Genomic DNA, 16,921 nt, shown 5'->3' on the forward strand with positions numbered 1-16,921 from the left:
ATTTATTAAATGGTTGTCTAAAGCTAAAAAGAAATTTAAGAAATATTACATGTACCACTTACAACAGAGAATCAATAAAATTGTTATAAAACATGAAAACAAGACCCTTGAGGTTATCCTCACTCAAAGATCGTCTGCGGTCTGAAAAGACCAGGTTGTACAATGAAAAACTTCGCTCTGCATCAGCTGAATTCACAAGAGCATAAATATACTTTCGTGCACATTTTGACAGCTGAGGCAACTCATCTGCCTTGCTGTTCCAGAATATAGTGAGGTCCACTGGCAACCCCCAGACACTTTAACCGCTTGTGGTCCCACAGTTTCCCTGTACCAGTGAAACTCACTCTCTGGAACAGCAGACAAACCAGGCAGAGCACTCTGTAAACGGTCTTTGTTAAAGTCAAATGTCACCAGTCGAGTTGGATCAAAAAATTGAATTTGCTGTAGAAATTCAACTGCTGGTTGGCCATCTGGGGTCATATACTTATCAACCTTTTCTGACACTGCAGAGACAGCTTGGCAGTATCGGTCCTGCAGAGCCAATTTGTCCTTTGAGGGCAGGTCTTCTGGGAAATGCTTAGATGCTTCCCTCATGCTGACTCCACAGCTTCTAAAGGAGTACTGCAAACTTTCAAGTTTGGACCATGCCTGGATTTGAAAAATAGAAGAAAGAGAGAGAGAAAAACGGAATCATGAGTATGATTTGTTGGCTGGCTTACAAGAAGTATAAATTAGAATGAAAGTGATGATTTTATTGGTGGTAAGAACACAGGCAACTTTTATCAGACTTTATGTGTTAAATATAGTTTCCTGTGATTAAGGCAAGGACGACCATTATGACTAGAGTAACGATTTTTTTTAAAACTCAAAGAGGGAGGAGTGATGTGTTAAATCTTAGACTGGACTGAGTTGATACTATACAACAGAGGAAATACAAAAAAAAGTCTTAAAAAAGCAATACATGCATAATTATGTGTTATAGGCAAAATAGACCTGCTGAAATGAAAGCGCCTTACCTTGACAGCAACTGTTGATTGACTTTGAAAACAAGTCTGTTGCTTGCACAAAGACTTTGCACTTTTCAGAGATGAAGTCCATTTCTGCTTTAATTTGTATTCTGATATCTGCAGACAGGCCGGCCAGGTATTGGAGTGAGTCACAATATGGCACTTTAGAGTGGGCTACCTCTGCTTTAATAAACCCAAGGAAGGCATCCATGTTCTCTCGATGGTACTCGACAGCATCAACCAGCAGTTCCATCTATATTGAAATAAAGAAGGACATTAACAGAATTAGTAAAAATATAATTATAAATGTCTTATGTGCCATACTTATTCTGTACTATACACTATTTTGTAACTCACTGACTGCCAGAGCCAAACCTGTTCCGTTCTTTTTTTTTTAGGCATTTAAGATTAGATGTACTAAACCTGAAAAGGGAGAAGGCAAAGAAAATTTTAGAGGATAAAATCACATATATAGATAATCATTTTGGGAAGGTGAAATTTGCAAAATATATACGTATGTGGAAAATAAATATTTCTCTCCACAAAATCCGGGAACGAGTAACAGAAAATCTATTTTTCAGATAAAAAAACTGCCACTCATGAATAATAAGTAAATATGCAAACAACTTCTACTGTGTGAAGAGCCCTGTGCACCCCCAGGTGAAATGTGCGCTATAGAATTATCCATTATTATTATTAGTATTATTACAACACTTACCTTGTACCCACTGGGTTAGGGGCCAACTTGGGTGTCTTTTCGGGGTCTGATTCCTTGAGGTACCGAATGTAACGTGCTTTCCTGGCCCCAGCATGCCAAAATATGGCATTGGCTGACTTGACATATTTGTTTGTCTGCTCGAATGGCTTCCGGAATGACTCTCCCAATAAGTTCATGATATGTGCTAGGCACGTAACAAGAGAGCAGTTTGGCATCACACCTGAAATAAAAGTACATGTTTGTCATGAGCTTGTAAAATAATGTGACCATAATACAGTTACAAACACAAAGAGAGTAAGTCAAAAGCAATCTGTGGTGATCTGCAAATTAAAACAGATATGGTCACAATTTCAGTATTTCCATCCTCCAGGCAAGACTACTATAGCTTAAACTTGTTTCAACTGTGGAATAAATTAGAGACATGTAATAATCCTTTCAATGATAAGCCATTTAAATGCTAGTATTATTATTACTATTACCATATCTTAAGTCTGGGGAAAATATTTACACAAAAATCTTATAATCATACCTTTGATCACTTCACGGAATGCCTTTTTCATTGTCTGTGTTAAAGGTGATAACGTCTTGGAACTTCACCTTCCAGTTGACAAGGGTGGTGATCACTGCACCTGACACTTGTGCATGATCTGTTTTCGGCAGAAACACCGTGTCTAGGAGGTAGCTTTTGATCTTGCCATCAGAGTCCGGCTCCATGGGGGCAACCAAAACGTTGAGGACAAATCTAAGGGGGAAAAATTATTAAAAAAACAAAAAATAAATGATTCTTAAAAAATCATATGCACTCCAGAACGGTTAATCCGAATTGCTGGGGACGGGAACAATGATTTCGGAATAAGGCTTAAAAAGAGTATTTTGGATTATCTTGTCTATTTCAATTCATTAAGAAAAAATTCAGGAATTTTTAGCTTTGTCGGATTAACATAAATTTTGTTAAAAAAATGTTCGAATTAAACATTCTGAAGTGTAGTTGAGTTTTGCGGTGTTGTGTGTTTGGTATGTGTTCGGGAGACATTCTAATGACCTTTGAGCTGACAAATTGGGTGATCTTAACTAGGACAAAGCCTTGAGGCTCATTGGGCCGGAGTTTATCCTGGTTTCTATAGCGTTAAATGGACAAGTAACAATTACTTGTTACCACTTTGACAGGACGCTAGTCTATCGCATGGTACTTTCCACCAGATCTCGAGAGACCCAGCTACCCATTTGCTGCTGGGTGGACAGGGGGGACCAGAAAAAAATGTGGCTCTACTGGGATTCGAACTTGTGTCAGTTCGCATGATAGGCCGACGCTCTTCCGACTGAGCTATCGCGCTCCTGTTTTATTTCTAAAGTAAATAAAAAATGCGCTACCTGCCAATGTCATCAGACATTTCATCGCATATGACAGCTACTGGCTTTCCCTCGATTGCCTTCTGCACCAGGTCTTTCTTGTCTGCCAACTCACGCTGCAGGTAGCATTCTTGCAGTTGTCTGGACTTTGGCACAGCACCTCCATTCACTACATGTTTATGCAGGAAGTTCCGAAACTGCGGGTGATCCAGCTTTGACAGGGGAATGTTACAGGCCGCAAAAACAGCAACCAGGTCTTTGCATAACTCATTACGTGCTGAAAAAAAAAACAGTATGAAAATCAGAAGCAAAGGCTTAAAATTAAAATTTATGAGGCAGGAGACAAAATGTAACTTAACACTGTATTATAATATTTATAATGAAAATAATAACACTTCTAGCCACATCTCCTAGTCCTAGTCAATAATGAAATCATTCTACAACAGCAACGTTTATCTATGATGAAAGCAGCAACAACCAGCAATGACCAATTCAATATTAATAATGACGATCAATAAAAAAGTTCTTTTAATAATAAAAACATGTCAATATTTCACAAGTTTAGCGCATAGAAACTAGATTATATCTAGATCTAAATAGATTCCTGAGCTTATTACTCAACAAGTTGCTATTGTGGGTGCAGGCTAGGCCTATACTAGATCTATAGGCCTATACTATAAAATACTATACACACTTAATTTATTATAATGATAGCATTATTAGCATGGCATGGCGGGATAGTATGTTTGAAGTTGAACTTTTTGTGTGTGTGCAGGAGACTTGTGATTTAGCCAAACTTACCTTCACTGGAGATGGTGTTGGGTGCTGATGAAGTGGAGGTCACACCATTACAAGAAGTTATCGTCTTTTGACGTTTCGCAGGGACAGAGCCAGAGGGCTCACCTTTGCTCTTCGTTTGATGTTTGGCCGAGTCCCTGTGTTTCTCGACCACAGACTTTCTCTTGTGGTTGACCACAACATTGCACACAGTGCAGAACAATTTGCCCCAGACACGTGAGTCCACTGTTTGTATTTACTGTGCCTCTGATGGGCTGTGACATTGCGACCTGACTTCTGTCTTTGTAGACAGCGATCCATTTTGATTTTGAGTAGGCTATTGTTGTTGTGAGGCAATGTGAGATTGAACTACATTTCCGGTCATGGATCAGAGCTCTTTTGTAATTAAAATAAGTAACGGAAGTAAAAAGGAGTGTCTAGGATAACCAAACGCCGATTTTCTTTGAAAACGAAAATACAAGGCCAAAATTTTCGGCAAAAAAGAGCCAATTTTTTTTTCTTTTTCTTTTGCTAACGGATGCGGAATCGGATATATATTCCTGTGGGGACAGCACAACTGGCCTTTCCGCTAATGTTGATCTTCACGATACTGTCACCCATTTTAACTTTACAGTCCACTACACCTACTTTAACATGCACTTCTTCCTCGAGCCCTTTGAAATTTAAATTTATTCTTATTTTACCAGATATAGTCTAACCTTCTTAACATAGATTTAGGTTAAATTAAAACTTGATCGGAACCTTACCACCACACGAGAATCTCAAATCTAATCACAAACTCCAGTCCATAAAGCATTTACATAGCTCATCTCAGCTCAGGTTACAACTTCGATCCCATCTAGAACGGTCAATCAAATAGATACAGAAGATTCTAAGCAATGGGTTAATAAAATAACAGCTAAAGGTTTATATTGATCATAAAAATCGATACAATATCGTTTTGGATATTAAGCGCAAAAAATTAAGCAAACGTCAGACCTGTCAAGAAGTGATCAGGAGCGACTCACTCCACTCCAACTTGATTAATAGATTATATTATGTGATTGGCTGGACCCTTGTCTGATGCAATCAACTTAAGAAACCCAAGATTACCGAAAATGAGCTCTTCCTTGGAGGGGTGAAGAGATGAAAATTTTATCTTGCTTGAAAATACATCGTAGAAAGCTGCGACGAATTTCCCTGACAGCGAATGTACCCGATTCTACCCTAAATGCCGCGTGTGATTCTTGTGCATTGTGTATGCTGAGTTTGTTTTCAATGGCAATGCCAACCAGCCTCTCCCCATTCTCATTCATTTGTCCATTATATTTATTGTATGAATAAAAGTGATTTTTTTATTATCTTCAGGTTTGTCTCTGTTTTTAAAGCGTTTTGTGGTGCTTGTTACATGTTTAAGTCCTTTCTGCATTATCCTCATGGCTCACGGAACAGGACTTTTTCTTGGGTGTTAAATGGACAATAAAAGCTGATTGTTATTTTTTTAGTCCCTCAGCCCCTTTAGGCCCATTGAGCCAAAGTTTATCCCGGTTTCTATCTCATTAAACACACAATAGCAATCTCATACAACCCTTTGGATAAGTCTATCACAAAGTACTAAAGAAAGGGGGTTGGGCGTCAGAAAAAAATCTTGACTTCATAGGGGATCAAGTTTGGTCCCTTGTGTGTGAAGGGAGTACTCTACCATCCGAGCTATCGGGACTCCCACTTGCTATTATTCTTTGGGTAAAATGATGGTTGCAAGGTACTTTCTGACAGATCTAAGTTGTGTTTTAGAGCTTGGAGATTGAGTCTATCCCTTTTTCTTTAATGTTAAAAAGTATCAATTGCTTGCCATCTTTGGATAGGAGGATGCAAATCTATTTTAACATGCTTTCTGCCACATCTAATGGGTCCAGCTGCCCAATTACTGCTGGGTGGATGGGAGGGGAAACAACAATCTCAACTGCACACATGATCAACATTGATCCCTAGTCCTACCTTGTGAGGAGAGTTGAACAAATTATGTTCTGACCCCTCCATTCACTTATTTTCCAATACCTCTGATTACATTAATTTGTAAACATCAGTAAACAATCAAGGTCAAGGTCCTGTCAGGAAAAAAAAATGAAACAACAAAAACCTGAGAAAATACGAGGTGAAAACCGGGAGTTTATCTATGGTGTATCAAAATATTTAAAAATCTGAAAGTGAAAGTAAAACCTCGGTCTCGACAAAAAACTTGTATTATTAATAGATTCTTAACTCTTGACTAATTTTGCATGAGCAGATACATATGCTAAGTCAGGGATACACTATTTTCGTCTGAAGAACAAACAGGTTTCCATTTCCATCAAAAATATCTTCCCTCATTTCGATTCAAAATGAACCACCTTATACAAATATACACAACCATCATCGTGTTCAAATGCACTAACCGACCACCTAATAGTGCTTTTAGTTTTCATCAAATTGAGGTTGATTGCTGCAATACGTTTGGATGGGAGATATCTTGAGCAGTTACTGCAATAAAAGCAGCAATAGGAGTAAGACTTGTCTAAGTGGATTTTTGTTTTTTTACGCCTTTGTACATTTGAATTTGATGGTAGTTGATAGTTGCATTTCTACATGCTATAATCGACTCAAGAATTGTAGTAGTCTTAGTTTTCATCAAAGTGAATTTGATTACTGTAATATGCATTGTGTAAGGTCTATAACAGTATTGCTGCTTTAATTTTAGTAATTGTCGGGTGTAAGAGTTGTCAGATTATTTGTCTTTGTACATTTAGTTATAAAAACCATACCATCATTACTGGGGAGGTATATGTAAAATGTAAGCGAAAGTATGGCAATTTATCATGACAATCTAGAATACAATGTTATGTAGTTTTGATGACAAGAATCAATCATAAAACCATGGCAACTGCAGTCCATTATAATTCAAGACTTGTAAAAATTGAATTAGTTGAATTATACAAGTTTAAAATTAACCATCATCGTTGAGATGACAAATATAGTAAACTATGCTAAAGAAAATGGCTATGCCCTCCAAGAGTTTTTTATAAAGAATAAAGAGATGACTAACAAGGAACGAAATTAATCAACTCCACATATTTCACAGATAAGGCTCTGTCCATGATAAAAACTATCAAATTTTACAAACAGAAAGATCTGTCTCACCTGGATACCTACCTGGATACCTGGATACCTCTGTATAGAGCTTTTAGACTTGGTGTAGTCTCCTTCGCTCCTCCTCATCTATTAATGATTGGACCAATTTTTATAATTGAACTTGTTTCCTAGGGTGTTGCTTATCTCCAACTCTGCTTTGAATTTATTCAAATTTTTTGCTGATACTGTGGTTTCTTGTAGTTTATTCCAGTTATTTACAATTCTAGATGAAAAAAAGTTCCTTCTTTCATTTGTTTTAAAACGTTCTTTTTTCAGTTTCTTGCTGTTTCCTCGTGTCTGAATGTTCTTGTTTGGTTTAAGGAATCCTGCCTCTACCCTGTCTATTCCCTTTACTATTTTATATGTTTGGATCATATCTCCCCTTCTTCTCCTGTAATCTAAGGTCGGGAGATTTAATTCTTTCAATCTCTCACAGTATGTTTTGTCTTTCAGGTGTGTGATAAGTTTTGTTGCTCTCCTTTGCACTCTTTCCAAACAGTCTTTGTCTCCCTCAAACTTCGGATACCATATGCAGTTAGCATATTCCAGCTTTGATCTAACCATAGTCTTGTAGATGGTAGTCATGTGTTTTGTTTTCAGATTCTTGAAATTTCTTTTCACTATTCCGAGTGTTTTACTAGCCTTAGATTGAACATCTTTAATTTGCTTCTTGAAGTTTAGCTTCCTATCAATAAATACTCCTAGGTCTTTTTCCCCATTGGATTTCTGCAGGGGTTTTTCTTTCATTATATAGTTTGCTTCTCTGTTGTTTTTTCCTAGGTGAAGAACTGCACATTTATCTACATTGAACTCCATCTGCCATATTTCGGACCATTCTTCAAGCTTTTTCAAATCTTGTTGTAAGGTGTTTCTTTCTTCTTCTGTATTAGCTACTCCATAGAGCTTAGTATCATCGGCAAAGATTTACATTTAGATGATAGATTGTCTGGCAAGTCATTGATATAAATCAGGAAGAGAACTGGTCCCAGTACACTTCCTTGTGGAACTCCACTTGTTACCAGTCTCTCTGTTGATGCTGTTCCATTCACTATCACTTTTTGTCTTCTATCTTTGAGGAAATCTCGGACCCATTTGACTGTCTGATCATTAATTTGATACTGTTCCAATTTCCTGATTAGGCGCCAGTGTGGAACTTTGTCAAATGCCTTTCTGAAGTCGAGGTATATGACATCTAAATTGTTGCCTAATTCCAGGTCTCTCGTCCAGTCATCCATTGTTTCAAGTAGGTTTGTTACTGTAGACCTTCCCGCCATGAAACCATGTTGATCTTTGCTGAATAGTTTGTTCTTGGTCATATGATCAACCATTTCTTCTCTAATCAGCTGTTCCATGAGCTTGCAGACGACAGATGTCAGGCTCACTGGTCTGTAGTTTTCTGGATTTTTTCTGTCTCCCTTCTTGAATATGGCTGTGACGTTAGCTTCTTTCCATTCCCTAGGTAGTCTTCCTTCTTTCATCGACTGGTTAAATATCTTGGTTAGGGGTTCTACTAGCTGCTCTGCTAAGTTTTTTAGGATGTAAGGATGAAGTTTGTCAGGTCCAGGTGATTTACTCTCCTTTAGGTTTTGTAGTCTCTTCATTACTCTCTCTTCAGTAATCGGCCATTGTGTAGTATCTATATTACTTCTTTTAGCAATATCTGGCAAGTTTTTCTGGTTCTCCACTGTAAAGACACTTGCAAAGAAGAGATTTAGCACCTCTGCCTTGTCTTCATCTTCAGATGCCCAAGTGCCATCTTCTTTTTTTATGTCACAGGTTCCCTGTCTTGTCTTCATTTTACTGTTTACATAACTCCAGAATACTTTTGGATTTTTTTTCGTTTCCTCTGCTATCTTGTTCTCATACTTTTGATGCGCTTTTCGGACTATTTTAGTAGTTGCGTTTCTCACTCTTTTGTATTTGTCCCAATCCTCTTCCTTTTTGCTTCTAGAGTATCTTCTATTTACTGCCTTCTTCTTCCGTAATGCCTCTCTCACTTCCTGCGTCATCCAAGGTTGATTTCTTCTCCCAACCCGGTTCCCTCTGCTTTTCGGGATGTTTTTCTCGAAGCATTGGTTAAGTACTCTGGTAAATCTACTCCAGTTGTTTCCTACGGTGTCCTCTATTAGTATTTCCTCCCATTTGATATGCCCCAGTTCCTCTTTCATACTCTCTAGATCAGCCTTCCTATATCTGAGTGTCAGTTTTTCATCTACAGTCTCTGATGTCGCCCTCAGTTTTAGGAATATGGTCGCATGGTCGCTTTTTCCCAGTGGGTGGCTCAGTCTTAGGTCGATTATGTCATTTTCTTCCTCCATCAATATCAAGTCCAATACGTTGGGCTTCTGGTTTTTTCTCTGTCTCGTGGGTTCTTTTATTATCTGTTGTAGGTAGCAATCTTCAATGGTTTCTATGAAACTTTCCTCCAGGCTTCCCTCTTTTGGTTCGTCCATCCCTTTCCACTCCAGTTCCGGCATGTTGAAGTCTCCCATAATAATTATCTCTGAATGCTTTTTTTGTGATGCTCTCCTTATCATCTCCAACATTCTCTCATTATTTTCTCCTGTGCTATTTGGGCTCCGATAAATCACTCCTACTAGTATCTGACTTTGTCCAGTTACTCCAATCGAGCACCAAGCGCTCTCCCTAAAGTCGTGATCTGTGAGTTCCTCTATGGGGTTAACCTTGAGGTTCTCTCTCACCAATAAGTATACTCCTCTGCCGGAAGTTTCAAAATCTCTGCTAGCTATTATAGTGTATCCCTCAATACCTAACTCTGCTATGGTTGGGTGTGTTGTTGCATTCTTTGGCTTAGCTTCTGTTATTGCTATCACATCTGGATCTTCTTCTTCTGCCATAGCCTTTAGCTCCTCTCTCTTATTCATCACACTGTCTGCGTTCGTGTACATGAACTTCAGGGTATTTTTCATATTCACGTGCTGCCCCTCCTTATCATTTACTGGTACTTCTCTTTTTTGAATTTTCTTGTTGTCTTCGAGTCCTTGCTCAGAAACATTTTGGGCAATTGGACTGACATGTTTCCAATATAGTCATTCCTCATCCCAGTCCCAGTCATTTCCTACAACATCGCAGTCTCTCTTTCTTATTTGTTCACTAAACTTTTCCCTGAAAATGACTCTTTTCTTATATATGACTACATCTTCCCCTGCTTCTCGTCTTCTCTTCAGCTCCTCTCTTAACTCCTTGGCCTGCTCTCTTTGCATAATTGTTTGGTCAACTCCAATATACACCTTCTGTAAGCATTCCCGTTTATGGTCTTTCAACTGTTTGCTGTTCCTAAGAGCAGTGTTACGCTGATCCGTTGACATCAGACTTATTTTCATGGGTCTTGGTCTATCTTCTCTTCTGCCCAATCTGATCACTTGCTCTATAGGGTTGAGGCTGTCTTTGTTTCCATGAACCTGCAACTCTTTGAGTACCATTTGGGCTTTTCTTATATCTTCCTTGTTGTCGCCATCTTTAGCTTCTGGTATGCCATACATAATTACATTCTTCACTCTCTTAGCCCTTTCATTTCTCTCCTCTTCTAGTTCCAGGTTCTTTTTCACCATTGCCTGCTTCTTCTCCTCAGTTTCATTGATTTTCCTCATTTCATTTATATCTTGTCTTACTCTATCTGACTTTTCTTCTGTACTTCTCTTGAGTCTCTCCTTAATCTCACTCGCCTCAGACATAGGGTAGGCCTCTATCTCATCCTTTGCTGTTGATTTCACTATTTCTATCATCTCCTCTGTGAATTCACCTTTTTGAATGATATTCACACTTTTATCAACGTCTTCTACTTTTTTCCTGAGTTTATCTACTTCCTTTTCAAGCTGCATGAAATTGCCCAAGAACTTTGAGGCCACTTTGTTGCAGGACTTAGAGCAGTAGTAATGCAGCAGCGGACATTCTTTTTCTGAGTCTTTCTTCAACAGTTGATAGGTGTCATCATCTATCTTTTCGCACAAAGTATGAAACCACTGGTCACAGAGCTCGCACTGTAAGCATTTCTCAATCTCTTTGCATACATATTCACATTTTCCGCAAGTCTCAGTCTCAGCTTTTGCTTTTGCCTTATTTGTACTCATCGGTGCAGGGCTTTCTTTCCTACTACTGCCACTACTAGTACTGGCACTGCCAGATCTACCTTTCCTACTACTGCTGTTTAAGCTCATCTTCTTACTTGTTAAATGACTAGATCTATCTAAGTCTTAGCTGTACTGTATCACTGTATCTTGTTGTTCACTCCAATCTGATAAGTATCTAACTAATCTCAACTAGATATCTCAAGTACACACACAAGCCGGAATCCTCTCGAAGGCAGAAATTACATAAATCCAATTCGAAAATGAACAAGTTTTGATGTCCGATATTTCATTCAAGTTTTGTGTTTCTGGTGAGGGGAGCGAGAAGATTCAATATCAATATTGAATAATAATATTGAGTACTATTGTCACTGCCTAAATATTTCTAGAATTTAGATCAAGAAGATTGAATCAGGAGAGAAATGTAAACACGTCCGCCATCTTGGATATCCCCATTGTTTATCTTGTGTTTTATGACAAAAGGGAATTGGTTCAAATAGGGAACAGATGTAGATTCCAAAAGTATACCATCAATGTACTTAGTTTGAGATCACCTAAAAGTCTCATCCAGACACCAGCACAGGATCTCACTATGAGAAACACACTCAAAAGTTTACCAAAAAAAAAATATAACTATCATGACAGATGATTTACAAGGAAAGAAAATATCACCTTTCAAAACAGACATTATAGATCTGTTTCCCTCTCATCCAAGGAATCTGGCAAAGGCCAGGAAAAAACCAAATAATCCCATTCCAAGACAAAGACAAACAAATATAGGGGGCTAGAAGTAGAAAACACAGCAAGTGACCTCCTGCCCGCCCACCATGGGAGGTATCTTGTTAATATTAATATGATGTCTATACAGAAACTGAAAACTCAAATAATTGAGGTCTGAAGCTTATTTTTTAAAACATGTGTCGTAAATAAAATTGTGATCTTTAGTTTTATATTCTGAAAGTAAAAATCAAGCATGAAGATTCATTCAATGAAAAGTAAATGTTGAATCAGTTTATTCAATGTTGAACCATATTTTGCTCAAGGAGAATTACATTTGCAGCAAAACAAAAGTATCCATTTCAATTGCATTACATAATTTATTTTTTTTTTCAATAGTCAATGACTTTAACTCACTCAGCCCTAACACCGACTATATCCATGGTTTACCCGGGTTACTTTTACCCCATGCCTATTTATTACATTTTTCTGAGAGAAATTATAGGCGCAGTATCAAAGCTAATGTTATATATAGTTTTTCCATGTTAATGATAGTTGAATAAAACTATCTATGTACATGCTCATTTTTAATACATTTTTTCCACTTTTGAAAAGTAGCAAAAATCTTTAGGATTGAGTGAGTTAAGAAATACTTTTGCTATAAGCCTTTCACTCTCACTCAAATGAATAGAAACCGAGGATAATCACAGCACCATAAGCACATGAGCATGAGCCAAAACAAGGATGTACGGTATCAACATCGTTCAAACACTTTATATAGATCAGGCAGATTGGCTAATTGAATGACTGTGCGATCATCTTCCATGTCTGAAGAGGGCAGTAAAGTCTGTTTAATGGCAGGATATAGTACATGCTCTACTGTCCAACGCCATCCTGTTGCAGAATCTGTATCTTTGTCTTTGTTCTTGTAGTCTTGAATGTCACATTCCTGCAATAGGAAGGAAAACAGTAATAGATCCCTAATACGCTTCAACAGTCGTAACGTCACTTCCCTCCTAATGACGCATGGTAATGGTGTCTTAGTAACTGGCTCTAAACTATCGGAACAATGGCGGACACCCTTATGAGATATTTCTCAGACGAGCATAAAAGCGTATCCAGAGGAAAAAAGAAATATTATAATTCTGATCATGTTTTGACTTTTACACATTCTGATCACAAGACATATGAAAAGTTCTAGCCAGCATGAAGAATAAAAAGTACCGATTTTCTTTGTTTAGAACTACGTGTGGTGTCCGGGGTCCCTCAACTGAGAGGGCCAAGAATAGCCCAATGCCAAGCCAGCGTGTCGTAAAAGGCGACTAATGGTGTGTGATTCCCCCATCTTTGAGTCACCTGGTCCTCCAGGTTGGGGGTTGGCAAAGGGTTAACACCCCTTTCCGTTAAACTCAAACCGTTACAGAAACACAGACAGACAAACCAAATCCTTTTTTTAGCTTGGGCGACCGAAGAGTTTCTGGAATTACAGAATTTATGAAGGACAACAGACAAAGCCGAAAGGACTCTGCTGACCCGATGACGTCTTCGCCAAACAAGCAGCTTCGAGTTGCGTCGTGGAACGTTCGCACCATGTATGAAGCAGGAAAAAGCTCTCAAGTTGTGACTGAGATGAGAAGATACAGGCTGCATATACTTGGAGTAAGCGAAACCCACTGGATACAATCCGGACAGAAACACCTCAAGTCTGGGGAGAAGATTTTATATTCAGGGAGAGGGGACGGGATTCATACACAGGGAGTAGGAATAATTCTAAGCAAGTTTGCCCAGAAGTCACTGAGAGGATGGGAACAATGCGGAGAAAGGATCATCATGGCGTCCTTTACAACACGGAGTAAGAAGATCAGCATGAACATTGTACAGATCTATGCCCCAACAAATGATGCAACAGATGAGGACAAAGATACATTTTATGGTCTGCTACAACAAGTCATTGACAAGTTGCCAAGGAAAGACATCAACATATTGATGGGAGATGCTAATGCAAAAGTGGGACAAGATAACGTAGGCTATGAAGGTATCATGGGACGTCATGGCATGGGAGAAATGAATGATAATGGTGAGAGATTTGCAAATTTCTGTGCATTCAACAGTTTTGTGATTGGAGGATCAGTGTTCCCCCATAAGAGGATCCACAAAGCAACTTGGGTCTCACCAGATGGTGTGACAGAGAATCAGATTGATCATTTTTGTATCTCTCGTAGATTCAGACGTTCATTGGAAGATGTGACAGTACGGAGAGGGGCAGATGTTGGATCAGACCACCACCTGCTATTGGCAAAGCTTAAGCTCCGACTCAGAAAACACGGGGCCAGATCACATACAAGAAGAAAATTCGAGGTGAATGCACTTGATGGGGAAAAGAATGAGGAATTCAAACTACAATTGAGTAATAGATTCCAATCTCTTACTGAGCTCGAGGAGGACATAGAGTCACATTGGGCAAAGATCAAGGAAGTCTACATAACAACTTGCCATGAGGTATTGGGGGTAAAGAAACCGGAACATAAAGAATGGATAAGTCCAACCACCTTGGACCTTATTGAAAAGAGGAGAACAAGGAAGGAACAAGTGAATGCAAGCTGAACAAGGGCTTCAAGACTGGATGCACAAGAGCAGTATCGAGCCATAGCTAAGGAAGTCAAAAGATCTGTGAAGAAAGACAAGGAAGCATTCATGAACAGACTTGCAGAGAAAGCAGAAGCAGCAGCGACTGGAGGACACATGAGGATCCTTTATCAAACTACCAAGACACTTGCTGGAAAATATGGGAAACCAGAGGTACCAGTCAAAGACAAAGATGGGAAAACTATTTTTGGAAAAGAGGCTCAATCTGAAAGATGGAGGGAACATTTCAACTGCCTTCTGAACAGACCACCACCAGACAACCAGCCAGAAATTTTGCCTGCAAGGAATGAGCTACCAATTAGCTGTGATCCACCATCGATAGCAGAGATTGTGGGTGCCATTAACAAGATGAAAAGGGGGAAAGCTGCTGGACCAGACCAGATTCCACCGGAGGCTCTAAAAGTTGATGCGGAAAGAAATGCTGAGGCCCTGCACCCACTATTTGAGAGAATCTGGAATGACGGGATATTCCCAAAGGATTGGAAGGAAGGGCATCTTATCAAGCTTCCAAAGAAAGGGGACCTCAGTAATTGTAATAATTATCGAGGCATCACTCTTCTTTCTATCCCAGGAAAGGTTTTCAACCATATTATTTTAGAGAGAATTAAGAATGCAACAGATGCTAAACTGCGGGACGAACAGGCAGGTTTTCGGAAAAACCGTTCAACCGCTGACCAGATTGCCTCTCTGCGAGTCATAGTGGAACAGTCTATAGAATGGAACTCTCCTCTTATTGTCAACTTTCTGGATTACGAGAAGGCTTTCGACAGTATTGACAGAGCAACATTGTGGAAAATTCTGGCACATTATGGACTCCCTGAAAAGATAGTAAACCTCATTAAGGAAATGTATGAAGGATCAAGTTGCAGGGTTGTACATGAAGATCAGCTTACTGACAGCTTTGAAATTAAGACTGGTGTCAAGCAGGGATGCTTGCTCTCTCCATTCCTGTTCATCCTTGCCATTGATTGGCTAATGAAGGAAACCTCCAAAGGGAGAAGAAATGGGATACAGTGGACCCCCTGGACACAGTTGGATGATTTGGATTTTGCAGATGATCTGGCTCTTTTGTCCCACACCCAGGACCAGATGCAAGCAAAAACCACAATTATAAACAGCCTCTTGGAATCAATTGGTCTAAGAATTCACCCTGCAAAGTCAAAGGTCTTGAGGATAGGTACGCGTCAAAGGGAGCAGATCAAAGTAAAAGATCAGGAACTCGAAGATATAGACACTTTCTGCTATCTCGGAAGTATAATTGACAAGGATGGAGGCACGGAAGCAGAGGTGAAAGCACGAATAGGAAAGGCACAGGCTGCATTCACATCTTTGAACAGAGTTTGGAGAACTAAAGATATCTCCCTTCAACTAAAGCTAAGACTTTTCAACTCAAACGTGAAGTCTGTCCTACTGTATGGATGTGAAACTTGGAACGCATCACAGGCATGTATAAGGAGGGTACAGATTTTTGTAAACAGGTGCATGCGTAAGCTACTCAGAATAAAATGGATGGATAGAATAAAAAATGAAGAAGTATGGAAAAGAACACAGCAGAAACCAGTGGGAGAGGATATAGGAAGAAGACGATGGAGGTGGATTGGACACACGCTTAGAAAGAATGACTCAACTATAACAAAGAAAGTATTGGACTGGAACCCTCAGGGCAGAAGATCAAGGGGAAGGCCACGAGGAACATGGAGAAGAATTAAAGAAGCTGATATACAGAGAAGTGGTAAGACCTGGAATGAGATAAAAAAAGTTGGCTCAGGATAGAGAAGGATGGAAACTGTTTGTCTGTGGCCTATACCCTGACCCAGGGTGAAAAAGGCAATGATTAGAACTACGATGGCCGCCATTGCTGGGCAATGTGACATCAGACTATTGAATCCAATTTGTCAAATCACAATCTTATGAGATGTCTCTCTATAGAAATATGTATGGTAATCCCATTTCCAAATAATAAACTTTTCAAAAAGGCCTGTGCAGAAATCTAGATCCACAAGGTATCTTGTTATTTCAATTTACCTTTGCCTGGAAGTCGAGATAACATATACTAGTGATACTAGCTACTTGAGATACAATTCTGACGAGGCATTACAACCTTTTGGCACACTGTTTTTCAAATGCCTGACAGCATTCAAAAGCTTCTTCTCTTGCCTCACACAAAACGCTTTTTTTTTGGTGACGATTTGCTTACAGAGCTGTGCTTTTAAAACGAAGATAGGCTGACTGGGATGACAGGGGAAAAAACTTAAGACCTGAAATTCTGGTTTCCACTTCAAGCTTGCAAAGTAAAGCAAAAAATAATTAAATCTAGAAATGATAGATCAGATCTGAAAAATAGGTAAATTCCCATGCTTCCTTAAAACTTTCCTTGTCAACAATAGGAAAATGTCACATTCGTTACGATACAGCCAACATTTTTCTCATTCTGATTTCTTTACACATAC

The 16,921-nt window shown here is 39.0% G+C and overlaps 1 protein-coding gene and 1 long non-coding RNA gene across 3 annotated transcripts in view; both read right to left on the reverse strand.

Annotated features, from left to right (window-relative positions):
- Window positions 1-1,731: 1,731 nt before the first annotated feature.
- Window positions 1,732-3,655, reverse strand: LOC144966422 (uncharacterized). Its single transcript, XR_013644216.1, has 3 exons — window positions 3,097-3,655; window positions 2,255-2,467; window positions 1,732-1,945 (listed from the first exon to the last, which is right to left on the reverse strand). It is a non-coding gene; the product is annotated as an uncharacterized LOC144966422 (long non-coding RNA).
- Window positions 3,656-12,104: 8,449 nt separating this feature from the next.
- Window positions 12,105-16,921, reverse strand: part of LOC144966424 (DNA mismatch repair protein Mlh1-like) — a 33,455-nt gene continuing 28,638 nt past the window's right edge. For both annotated transcript variants that reach the window (XM_078902855.1, XM_078902856.1), the window contains one exon: window positions 12,105-12,774. In XM_078902855.1, the coding sequence (XP_078758981.1) occupies window positions 12,580-12,774 (195 nt within the window). In that variant the 3' untranslated portion in view covers window positions 12,105-12,579. The remainder of the gene's footprint in view (window positions 12,775-16,921) is intronic.

This window comes from Berghia stephanieae, chromosome 2 (genome assembly GCF_034508935.2).
Source record: "Berghia stephanieae isolate SIO BIC M18660-M18661 chromosome 2, UCSD_Bste_1.3, whole genome shotgun sequence".
Lineage (NCBI taxonomy): Eukaryota > Metazoa > Mollusca > Gastropoda > Nudibranchia > Aeolidiidae > Berghia > Berghia stephanieae.